At 42.0% G+C, this 13,284-nt stretch overlaps 1 protein-coding gene across 14 annotated transcripts in view; it reads left to right on the plus strand.

The window, feature by feature from the left end:
• LOC119214513 (neurexin-1a-like) overlaps window positions 1-13,284 on the plus strand; it is a 206,128-nt gene that overhangs the window by 58,415 nt on the left and 134,429 nt on the right. For all 14 annotated transcript variants that reach the window (XM_062566562.1, XM_062566565.1, XM_062566563.1 and 11 more), the window contains one exon: window positions 11,473-11,774. In XM_062566562.1, the coding sequence (XP_062422546.1) occupies window positions 11,473-11,774 (302 nt within the window). The remainder of the gene's footprint in view (window positions 1-11,472; window positions 11,775-13,284) is intronic.

Consider the following 13,284-nt stretch of genomic DNA (forward strand, 5'->3'; position numbering starts at 1 on the left):
CCATTTAGCTAACGTTAGTTAGTTAAATTCTGACTAGCCGCAAGGAATCATGTTTCACTTACAACTTAAACGATCTGGCATCCTCCAGCTCCGCTCATCAAAAATACGCTCGTTCCATTGTTGACTGTTGTCGGCCACAGCCACGCCATCCCCAAAACACCACTTTAGGTATATATAAATAAAGTAACAAAACCTAAGGTACAAGCAAATAGGAGGTATGTGTATCCGTAGTTTCAGTCATGTCAGTGTGGGTGCGTTGATCATGTATGGTGGAGTGTTGTTAAGTGAACATAAAGGAACCTCCACAAGAACCCAGCAAAATTGCGGACGCTGGCCAGGGAAACCAGCGACCCCAGCAACCATGCGCTCTTATACTGCTTGCACATCCCAGCTGCTCACAATCAGGTTGAATCACCTTGGAGAAACAGACACTGACGTCAGACATGCAACAGTAAGCGTATAGGCAGGGCCGTCACAATATATATATACACTCACCGGCCACTTTATTAGGTACACCTGTCCAACTGCTCGTTAACACTTAATTTCTAAGCAGCCAATCACATGGCGGCAACTCAGTGCATTTAGGCATGTAGACATTGTCAAGACAATCTCCTGCAGTTCAAACCGAGCATCAGTATGGGGAAGAAAGGTGATTTGAGTGATTTTGAACGTGGCATGATTGTTGGTGCCAGAAGGGCTGGTCTGAGTATTTCAGAAACTGCTAATCTACTGGGATTTTCACGCACAACCATCTCTAGGGTTTACAGAGAATGGTCCGAAAAAGAAACAACATCCAGTGAGCGGCAGTTCTGTGGGCGGAAATGCCTTGTTGATGCCAGAGGTCAGAGGAGAATGGCCAGACTGGTTCGAGCTGATAGAAGGGCAACAGTGACTCAAATAACCACCCGTTACAACCAAGGTGGGCATAAGAGCATCTCTGAACGCACAGTACGTCGAACTTTGAGGCAGATGGGCTACAGCAGCAGAAGACCACACCGGGTGCCACTCCTTTCAGCTAAGAACAGGAAACTGAGGCTACAATTTGCACAAGCTCATCGAAATTGGACAATAGAAGATTGGAAAAACGTTGCCTGGTCTGATGAGTCTCGATTTCTGCTGCGACATTCGGATGGTAGGGTCAGAATTTGGCGTCTACAACATGAAAGCATGGATCCATCCTGCCTTGTATCAACAGTTCAGGCTGGTGGTGGTGGTGTCATGGTCTGGGGAATATTTTCTTGGCACTCTTTGGGCCCCTTGGTACCAATTGAGCATCGTTGCAACGCCACAGCCTACCTGAGTATTGTTGCTGACCATGTCCATCCCTTTATGACCACAATGTACCCAACTTCTGATGGCTACTTTCAGCAGGATAATGCGCCATGTCATAAAGCTGGAATCATCTCAGACTGGTTTCTTGAACATGACAATGAGTTCGCTGTACTCAAATGGCCTCCACAATCACCAGATCTCAATCCAATAGAGCATCTTTGGGATGTGGTGGAACGGGAGATTCGCATCATGGATGTGCAGCCGACAAATCTGCGGCAACTGTGTGATGCCATCATGTCAATATGGACCAAACTCCCTGAGGAATGCTTTCAGCACCTTGTTGAATCTATGCCACGAAGAATTGAGGCAGTTCTGAAGGCAAAAGGGGGTCCAACCCGTTACTAGCAGGGGTACCTAATAAAGTGGCCGGTGAGTGTATATATATATATATATATATATATATATGTATATATATGTCCATGGACATAAATATGTATATACTGTACATACATATATAAATACATACATGTTTATACATACACATTTATATACATATTTACACACACACACATATATATATGTAAATGTATATACATGTGTTTTTGAATCGCTCTTAGTCTGGACTCTCCCCTGAGGCATGTTGTCCTTGGGCCACTCGACAAGGGGATCAAGCCACAGCCACTCAAACTCCTCCACCACGTTAAGGTGGCGATTCACGGATGAGTTTTTTTTTTTATGTGGGAAACCCAATAAGGGGAAAACTCACAGGTAAAACATAACTTTTTAATGACTTTTTATAATGAATAGACTGAATGTTTGTCCTTCAAGAGAGAGATAGAGAGAGGGAAGGACAGAGTTTTTTTAATTTTTAATCTATTTAAATCGATTTATATATATATATATTTATTTATATTTATATTTTTAGAAGCTATTGACACGACGATCCATATACATACATAATAAATACATCATAAAAAAGGGAGAAAGAAAGGGGGACAGATAAGGGGGGGGGAGGGGGGATAGAGAGAGGGATAAAAGGGGGGAGAGAGAGATGTCCGTCTGCGGCGTCAAGTGGCTCCACTCATCGTCCAGTTCTGTTCACCTATGTGAGAAAAACAGAGACTTCAGCCCGTGTCCGAGTTACCACGGGAACCGCACCCTATCATTTTATTACAAAATGAAGCATGAAGAGTGAATATTGTGTCACACAAAACCCATAGAATGTGACTACTTTTTGTGATACCTACCTTACGCTTACGGTGAGGAAAGCAAGATGCGGCGCCTGACGCTCACGATTTTAATAACTTGCACCAAATGAGGGCAATGAGGGCATTGCTGGTTGGGTGTGGTTTGTGTTGCAATAGCTGGAGTCCTCATTCTCCTCATGCTGTTTCTTGGCAGCGTTGTGCAGTCATTCCACTCTGGTTTGACTTGAGCAATTGGTACAGATTTTTTAGTCATTGTTTTCTGCTGTTGGCTACCTATGGCTTTCTTCTGTGGAATTGGTGATAAAACACTTGTTCCTGTTGCTGCTTGTTCTCGCAGAGTCGGGCGTCTTGACGGGGGATTGACAGCTGGAACTTTTGGGGCAGACTTGGGAATTGTCGGAGGCCGTGTTTCCGGTGTTTTCTTGACATCTTCAATGGTGCCTTTTCCTTTCTTTTGACTTTTAGCTGGTGTTAAAAGTGGTGGTCTTATCTTTGGGCTTGGCTTGGTTTCTTCCTTTGGTGCTTTGGGTCTTTCTGGCCTTGGTACACTGGATTGTCTCGGTTTTTGTGGAGACCTGTTGCTGGCATTTTCGGGCTTCCTCCCCGTGCCAGTTGGTAAAGACTTTCTGGGTTTAGGGGGCACATCTACGTTTGCTGGAACTTTAGGTGCTGTCTTCCTGGGTGTTGTTTTCTGTGTGCATGGTTCCAGTGTTTTCTTGACCTCTTCAATGGTTCCTTTTCCTTTCTTTTGACTTTGGGCTGGTATTAAAAGTGGTGGTCTCGTCTTTGGGCTTGCTTTGGTTTCTTCCTTGGGTCCTTTGGGTCTTTCTGGCCTTGGTACACTGCATTCTTTTTTTTTTTGTGGTAACACAATGCTGGCCTTTTCTGGCTTCCCCCTTGTGCCAATAGGTACATTATTCCTGGATGTAGTGGGCACATCTGCTGGAACTTTAGGTGCTGACTTTCGGGATGTTGGGGTAAGAGGTACAGGCTTCTCTTCTTTACCCCTAATCAATGGTGCTTGCTTATTCCTAGCAAAATATTCCAAATCTGACAAGCAAAAAACGGATTTCAGAAACATAAAATTAGTACACGAGATTTAGCAATAAGTACAAGTCCTTAAGTACATGTTAGTACTTAGATACCGAGCACCATCGGAGCAATTATTAATAGCATTACATTTTTAACAATGACCTTTAAACCATGGTTCATCTTTTTAAATGTTTCTCAGTTTGTGAAATTATCTGATTCTAAACATCAAAAATAATTACCTAAACATAATCTTTTATATATTTTAACAATATCTTACCGTGAGTTTCTTGGTATCGAAAGACTTTTTCAATGGGATTTGTTCTTCTTCCTTTCTTGATGAGATCAGACCCATACTGCGCTAAATGTTTTGGGACATCGGCAGGTTGTGCGCAGATTGTATCTCTGGCCATACACTCTATCAAGCTTTCCAGTCCTCGGGGGTGTGGACACTGGGATGCCATCTTGTTAAGTCCTTAAGTTCAGGTGTCTTCGTTGACTGCTGATCCTAAATGATCTAAATCATAGCTTCCTTTAGTAATTCTGTGTTCCACATTCTATTTGAAGTGCATGGAATGTTCTAAACGTTCCGCTGTTCTAAGTTCTATTGGTTGGAGCTTGTTTTTCTTCTCCTTCTCAAACATTTTACCTGATGATTATAAAATGAATATATAATATAATATAATAATATATATTCTAATATAAATAAAATCTCGAGGCGAATTCATTCACGTGGAAAATTGCCCAAGCATTCTCCCGTTGACTCTCACGTAAAAACTTTTTTTTCAAAAATCGAGCCTTCAATTCATTTTCAATGAGGATTTGGGGCTCGCACTTAAGCGCTTGCGTCATACGTAACTGAGCAAAGAGAGCGAGGGGGGTGGGGACATTACCAACACCAGTATTGTGCCTGAACGCGTTCATTGAACGATAGTTCATGAACTCGTTCATATTTTGGGCGAACGTGAACTAAACGTACTGTAATAATGCCCGATGAACGTTACTGTGAACTCGTTCATTCTGGTGTTTGTGAACGGCGCGTTCTTTCTGGTTAACATCGTTCAATGGGGTGCCAGATTTCTATAGAAAACACACCTTAAACGCGCCTTAATAAGTAGCGGAAAAAACACCCGATCTGGCAATACCAGCCACCAGTGTCGCACTGCGCATGCGTCATCAAAAAAAAAGAAATGCATGGAGGCAACAGCTGCGTGTTGCAAACATTTGCACCTTAATGATAACTGTCGTGTTTTTTTTCCTTATTTAAAAAAGACCATTCAAGCAGCATGGGTTGGAGAATGTACTGTAGGGGTGAACGCTGCAGCTGCTGCTAGTGTGGAGTGAATGGACAGCAACATTAAAGCAACAAAGAGGAAATGCTGTCCCCTCAATGATGCCTACAAATTCATAATGTAAGCCATAATGCAACACTCAAAAAGAAGCTGAATGCTTAATAGATTAGTTTTTCAATAGTTGTTGTGATTGAAATTTAAAGTTCTACCATTTGGACTATTCCCCCCCCTGTAAAGTGGCATGGCCCATCTCCCAAGCTCACCGTGACGCTGCTAATGTTTTTTTTTTCTTTTTAACTCCAAAATGGTAGTTGTTACCTTTTCACTTGACTGGTGTGTGGGTCTGTCGAAATGTAAGTACTTTGAATCAAAGCCATATCATTTTACGTCTATTTAGCCCTTACTGAATTGTATGTGGGATATTTTTGATCCGGCTAAACTAGGCCCAATTATCAAACTATAGCGTCAGCTTTCATCTGAGCCTGTGCGTAATATGACGTACTACAATGTGTCTCATTTGCAAGTTGCATTGTTGTGTTCACAGCAAGGTGGTAATAACAATCAGTGCAAGTAAGAATGCATTCCTGTAATCAAACACAATACAATCAACTAATGGATGAATCCATAATTAACATTGTATTATAGTTATTTGTTTAACTACTTGATTATCTGCTTTTTTTTAGTCAGACTTGACTTTGGAAGACAAGGGCTGCTTTAAATGAGTACATCTGGGGTAAAACATCAAGAAACCAGCAGTGATGAATTTAATCGCAGTTTGGTCATTATTTAATTCACAGTAGAAAACCCATTTAGTGTCCAGTTTAGGCTTGTTTTGATACCAAAATTATGACTTTTATACTATACCTGCCAAAATATTACGATACTCGATACTCAATACTTTCGATACGATACCACAAATAAGATACTGGAACATTTATCTATGATAGTAATAAATAAAACATCTGTAAGGTTCCCTTTTTTACCAGCTTGTTCCTGACCGGCTTTTAGAACACTATTAGTATTAGCCCACAGCAAGATATTAATGAAAACAACATGGTAAAATCAAAGCTTGATTATACACGGCTATGGAGGCCTATTGTCCGGATCTGACTATATGACATAGTTATTTCCATAAGTATGAATTACACAATTTTTGAGATGTTTGAGGTGGAAAAAAACCTAAAGCTATGTGGGTTGGGTACATTAAAGATGGACACATTTCCTCTTTTTGAGACTTAAAAAATGCGTAAAATTACTTCGTGCCCGAAGTATTTCCAGATCTCACTTCTGGCATCTTTTCTTTCACCAAGCTGAGGACGGTGGTCAACAGCTCCTGCACATGAGGACATGTCTCCCTGAGATGACTCTGTGAGTGACAGCTGCCTGTTGCGTGTGAGCTGGAAGCCCCGCCCACCCAGCCAATGCGTGCATGCAGCCGGACAGGGAGCGGAACACTGAGTGCGCTCTGGTTGCTGCTTTTTGCAAACCGTACCATTTGCACACCTTAAAAATTACTGTGTGGGCCAAATACGTTCTAATAATAATTGCTACATAATGACAAGCCGAATGGCAGCACCAATTGAGAGTACATTAACTATGGATGAAGTGTTTCTCAGGACTGACATCAGGGGAGGAGACTTTCTCCGAACACAGCAAGACACCCTTCACGCGGTGAATCTAAATGACTTTGTACGTTAAGCTAGCACAGTATGACGTCTGACAGAACTTAGTATGCAAACGACGCCTCCACACATGCCGAGTCCTGCGGTGAGATACCTGGCTACGCTTTAGCCCGTTCTTGTTGCTCTGCCAACACTCTGTCAGCAACATTTCAACGGTAACAATCGTCATTTTATTGCAGGCGGGCATAGACAAAACGAGAATGTATATAAAATACAAAGGCGGATGAAGTGGCAGTGACCAAAGTACGAGCAGGAGCAGTTTGTCACATTTTATTAAGTCTTTTGAATGGTGTGATAATCGTGTCATAAAATGTGTTCTCGAAGAATGTACTACTTCAGAAACTCTCCTCTCTGTCATAATGTAAGAGGCTTAGGCCAGATTCATGACGCTAACTTCCTATCGCTTTAATAGGCTGCCAGACACTAACTTCTGTATCATTTTAATAGGCTGCCAGTCAGCCAAGAGGAGCGGAGAGTGAACACAGCGTCACCGAGCCCAGTTGTCACATATGTTTAAACGCTTCTGATCTCCACGTTGCATGGCTTCAGCGTCCTTATTTTCCATAGCACATCCCGTCCTTATAAATCCACAGGTGCCACTTTGGTAGTGTGTCTTACTGTCCTCCAGAACTGTGAACTTCCTGTGAACCCATTTTTACTTCGACTTGTTACCGAGAGCTGAAGAAGGCCGTTTCTAGTGGCGAGAGGGTGGTGGGTGACGCGTGTGTCATGGAAGCAGGGAGGCAGAGTTTCATGGCGTGGTGAATCCCGGGGACTGTCATCAACAAGAAAACAACAACATAATAACGAGCGATGCCTATATCTCTGTGCCCTTAGAAAACCCACAGGTGCTTCTTTTAATGTGTCCTCCTGTGTTTTCTCACAGTTGACACTGGAGGACTTTTTTTTATCAACAATGATCATCTGTATTGTTTTCTTCAAACTGTATTATTTGTTAAATGGTTTCCACGGTACGATACTGAATTTTACCTAAAAAAATAAATGGTCCGCCATTTTTTGTCTTTTGCCTTTTAGTATGTCCCAACGTTTTCAACAAATGTACTACTTACATCATCAGGTTAAAATGGTCTCCTATTTGAGCAAAGCCAAGCCATATCCTTATATATTTCACAGGGATGCTTTCACATATCGTGCCAGGTCCGTTTCAGATGGTTGTGTTGTGATTTGATGTTGACAGGCAGTGTGCTCCCCTGGGGACGAGCTAATTTAGAAAGCAGCCATAGAGTAGCAGATGCCAGATTAGTGTCACAGCGATGTGACTGATGAGGAGCCTCCCGGTCGCCCGGTCACATGCTGGCCCTGTCTTACATATGCTCTTGCTTTTGGCCCCTTGTTGCTTACTAATACACGAGTGATTTGTTTCCAAATAGTCAGCTTCTGTTTGTGGCTTAAGTGATACTTAGGCCGTCTATTTTTACAGCGAGGTATACCGCGCGGTTTGTAGGAGCTTCATTCAGCAACACACCACTTTGACTCTGACACTAATTGAATTGAAGTAGCAAATAATTGCATTACTTCCATTAATATGGGTAGTTTGTTCTGCACCGCCACCACAAATGTAATGGGATAGAGAACGAGGATCCTAAACGGCACAAACATACAATTGATTAGCAATTCTTTATCTGGCTGAGGTAAAATCCTAAATAAATACGAGTATCATGAGAAAGGAGTGTTGAAGAGCAGCTGTATTATTGTGTAACTTGGTTGTCGGCGGCGGGGACCGTTGTGACTGTGACGAGTTTTTATCTGTCTGTCTCCCTGGGAGCTACACTTTCCCTCTTTTCTTTTCATTTTACTTCAGTCCTCTGATCTCTGAAAAAAGACTAAAGGAGCTGACTCTTATCCATGTTCACATTCAGTGTTGTGACTCAAGGGCATTAAGGTGGCGGCAGATTGCAGTAGTTTGATTGACTGCAGACAATACGACAGCCGGCAAAGACAAGTGGGACAAGCCCAAATACCCGGTAGAACACAATGACAAAACAGCAGTCGGTTTTAGGATGAAGTGGAAAAGGATACATCTTGGTGACACATGCAAAATGTTAGCACTTCGGGTTGCCGCGTCTTCTGCCAAGAGGTGTACAGGTGTAGCTAATGTTCACCCGTCTAGATGTTAAGGTCTCCCTGTACAGGAAGCACACTGAATGCACAAAACATTTACGACACTCTTCGCATATAGTAGTCTAATTAAGGGTACTTAGGTGGAATCATTATCCCGTTTTAAGCATATGTAAAGGGGATGATTGTCAAAATTGTCACATTTTACTTTCAGAATGTGCTTACTCCTTAAGGGGATAGGATATGTTGGATTTAGTTGTCTGTATTTGAGATGATCCTGCTTTAAAATCTGGCATGTGTGTCGAGCTAGACGGCACCCTGCAAACCTGCCCAGCTGTCTGCATTTGTTATGTATTTGTGTTTTTTCTGGTTGCTGACAGTCACTGTCATATTTTATTTGAGAAAAAGAAATATATTGCATATTTTAAAGCATAAATTACATTTAGGCTCAACCATTAAAGTTTAAGCAGTATAATTCAGTTCCATTACGTACCTAAGTCAAATGCAGTCCTGCTTTAATTGCAAACAGTTTGCGTGGTTAAACAAAATTTAAGCTTAACAAATGAATATTGTTATCTCTGTTAGAGTATTTTATGTATAGTTAGTGTATAGATATATCAGAGATATAGATATGTTATTTTGTAGTTTTCCCTTTCACTACCCAAAAAACACCTAATCCAATGTTATCTCGGTATTGGCTTTAAAAGTTGGACAATAAAGACAGAAAAGACTTTACAAGCTAAAGACAAATGCAGTGTGTTTCTTGCTCCCCAGCACATTTTCCAAAAAAAAAAGTCTGGCTTGTTACCCAAATATGGAAAGACAGCTAAAAGGAGCCAGTGGTGTGCTTTGCGAGCTGACTACCATTAGTGGCCAGATGGCAGATTGAGTGCTAGCTTGGCCTGACACTCGACTTGGCTTCACAGTAAAATGCCTCCAAAGGCTAAAGCTCAACAAGAAATGCTTTGCCAGAGTTAACATCATTCAAAAGAAAAATAAACAGTCTCTTCAGCCTTCAATTAGTTAGTTATTTGAATAATCCACCCTCAGTTCTGAATGAACCACTTCTTTTGGGATACAACAAACATTTTTCAATGCAACTGAGTGAATAGTTAAATGGATGATTGAACTGTTTTGCTTCATTCAGACCTACATATGTTGAGACACCAGAGTGCACCCGACTGACCGGACTAGCGTTTGAATGACAGTGTGATTCTTCAAGGAGATGCCTGCTGCTCGGCCATGACACTGTGTTGTCAACTCCCAACAAAACCCCTCCTGTACACCCACAATTCACTCTCCTTTGGTTGGGGGAATTAGCTAAAGTTTGGGGGGGGGGGGGGGGCATGGGGATGTGTATACAGAGAGGGGGGAGACCGACCCTTTACTATTGCCTCCATTTGTCATGTGGTCGCTGAGCTTGTGGAGCAGGGATGTGTGGATTTTGTGAAGCAGGAGGTCTCTCATTTTCCCTGATAAGGGGTCGGGCCTTGAAGGAATGACCAAAGAGTGGCGAGATCCAGCCAACTTCTATTACGGCCCTCGTAGTTTTCCCAGAGGTGCACTCTGGTGCTTTTTTAAGGGGGAATCAATGAGGTGACAAATTGTTGTGGACAGTATCCCCTTTTAGTCGTTGTGTTGTTGCACCCGTGCCTGGATGCTGCTCGGAGCATGTGTGAGTGAGTGTCTTTTGAATGTGTGTATGTCTGGAAAGCACATATAAAACTGCAGTCCGCCCTATTGATGAAAATTGAATGCTTTGGTCCATTTGTGTTTTGCTGGCTTATTTTCTGGTAGTGCCTTTAATGGCTTTTTATCTGTCTAAACCAGTTTTTAAACGCTTTCTAATGGGAGTTTACAAGCGTCCCTCTGACACTGCGCTGCTCTTTTGTCTCTCACAATAACAAGGCTGATGTTTTGCTTGTTGTCTTGTGGCATACGGAAGGAGGGCTGGTTGATGAATGATTTGTTTGAGTTTATTGAGAATCTGAACTGTTGCCCACTTATCCGCGCAGCCCATTAAAATCACTAATCAAATTCTGTTAGTAGATGGTAATACAAAAAAAGATATATGTGTGATTTTATATTTCTAATTTCTTTCAGATCGGATTTCATGAAATAATGTCAACACCATCACAAGTGAATCCTGTCTCCATTTTATCCGTGTAAAGATAACACAATGTTTCATGTGTTTAGAGGCTTTAATGTTTTTCTGTTACTGAGGCTCCAGTTTCAAATGTGTGTTTTCCCTTCTTATATCACGTCTTGATGCAGAAGAAAATGTGATGTTACGTAATATGCTTGTAGGGTGCTTTCATATAATTTCTTAATGGATTCTTCCTTAATTATTGTGTGTGAATGTGGCTCTAGATGCTATGGCCTCATGTGTTGCCTTCTATTCTACAATCCTGTCATGAGACAGGTGTAAATTAGCCACAACAGATTCACATGCATGCTCACCAATGTCATTTTGTGCAGCTGTAGCTATGTTGATATAGCAGCGACTGCTCATTCCAGAAGACACGCTATCACAATAACACGGAAACAAAAAACATAAAAGAATTGCCATGATATCTGTGTAAGAAACCTGTGAAGGAGAACATCTTTGTGTGCCAGGTACACCTCTGCATTTGACATGTAATGTCCACAGTAGCAGTTGTCTTGCTCTGCACAGGTAGTTACTGTAAAAAGGTATTAAAAGGAAATGTTTGACAGGTAATACAGAGCATATCGCTAAGCCCCTGTGTTCTAGAAGGTGGGTACTTCTCTCCTATTTCCCAGTGTTTGCTATTAATACACCGTTTTTGAGACGTCCTTTCTTTCTGATATCTTTTTCCGACAACTCCCCAACAGGCCCCCCGAGAGGCCGCGATGTTAATGCGACGCGTTTCTCTTTCTGTGTCTCCGCAGGAAAAGAAGAGTTCGTCGCCACCTTCAAAGGATCCGAGTTCTTCTGCTACGACCTGTCCTTGAACCCGATTCAAAGCAGCAGTGATGAAATCACATTGTCATTCAAAACCCTGCAGAGGAATGGACTGATGCTGCACACGGGCAAATCAGCTGATTACGTCAACCTGGCTCTGAAAAATGGGGCTGTCTCACTCGTCATTAATTTGGGGTCTGGAGCCTTTGAAGCTCTTGTGGAGCCCGTCAATGGCAAATTTAATGACAATGATTGGCATGATGTCAAAGTAACAAGGAATCTACGTCAGGTAACAGTACAGAGGGTGATGCAGAGACTCAGTAAATGAATCAAAACAAATGCACTTAAGTCATTACCATCATCTTTTCCAGACATTGTAATTGGATTGCTAAATTGAATCTTGGTGGAGATACAACAAAACCACAAGTGCGCAGGGACATCTAAATGTGAATTAAGTCATCGATTACGTTACAATTTGAAAGTCAAAAGGGAGAAATCGTATTTACCTTTTTGAAAAAATACAAATCTGAAGTTAAAGTATTACTCATGTCCCTTCCTTGGGAATGGCCCATATCAACACAGTAGTGCAGTTGAATGGTTTATTTTTTATTTCTAAAACATTTGACCCCTTGTTTAAATTTGAGTTTTCCAGTGCTTGTTTTAGATGTTGGACGGTTATAAAGCACAACCTTTTTATAAAGAATGATATCATTGCTGAGGGATTGTTTTGTTCGATAGAAGACAAGCATTTAAAAGCAAACTTTATGTATAAACGTCACGTAAACATAACTAAATCTAGGGTCACTCTTGCTTTATACAATATTGACGAATTCTTGGTTATGTCATCCGTGGGTTTCTAAACAGCCGCTGAAATGCTCAAACTAGGTGGCATTTTAACGTGGGCATCAACTCAGGTGGCCATTTGAGGAACTGCAGGTTTTTGGCACTTCAGTGTTGGCTTCATTTCTCAACGGTCACTCCTCTCTGCATTATTTGCTTTGGACAGACGACTGTATGCAGTAACAGTGTGACCTGGGTTAGCATAAGATTTTTTACATATTGGACTTCTTTTAGCAATCCTATTCAGCAGATTGTGCTTAAAAGTCTCCAGGATGGACCTTGCAACCTCCCTTTAAGGGTGCCAATTGACAACTCAATTGCTCAAAAATGGGAAATTAGCCAGTGTTGGTACTTGCCTGATTCTCACCAAGAGCAGGCGAATCAGATGGGATGAAAAAAATGGAGCCTTTCAGTTGTTGTGCATATGCAAACTCATCCACCTGTAGGACTAGAACGCCCCTGTCAAGAGAGAAGCTACAGATGTACCCGGTTTGTAGCAGACAACAACATATACAGTTCTAAATGGTGGCAGAGGCAGCTGCCACTCTGAACAGAGCCAGTCTGTTGGACTCTCAGCCAATCCAAAGTTATGCCAAGGCCAAACATCAACATGTTCTCGGTGGCGTGCGACAGTAACAACCCGCTCCCAAATGTCAATTGATTTAAGCCCCCGCTGAGTCTGTTGGTGGGTTTGATTTCACATCCCTGCTGTCCAAAAGCTGCCATGACTAAAACAAGATCCTGATCCCGTTTTCCATTCAAAGTAGTTTGAGGTGTTATTGCTCACTGTGCCCAGAAGAAGTATTCGATCAGGATGTCTGGTTCCCTCCAGTACCTCTAGGCCTGATAAGGCACTGTTGGGAAACGTACTGTGTACAATGACATTTGGGATCTGGCCCCAGGTGCACAAACCAGTGCTACAGGTGTCTCACGTGAGTCATAACAGCTAGGCCAGTGAT

This window comes from Pungitius pungitius, chromosome 13 (assembly GCF_949316345.1).
Source record: "Pungitius pungitius chromosome 13, fPunPun2.1, whole genome shotgun sequence".
Classification (NCBI taxonomy): Eukaryota; Metazoa; Chordata; class Actinopteri; order Perciformes; family Gasterosteidae; genus Pungitius; species Pungitius pungitius.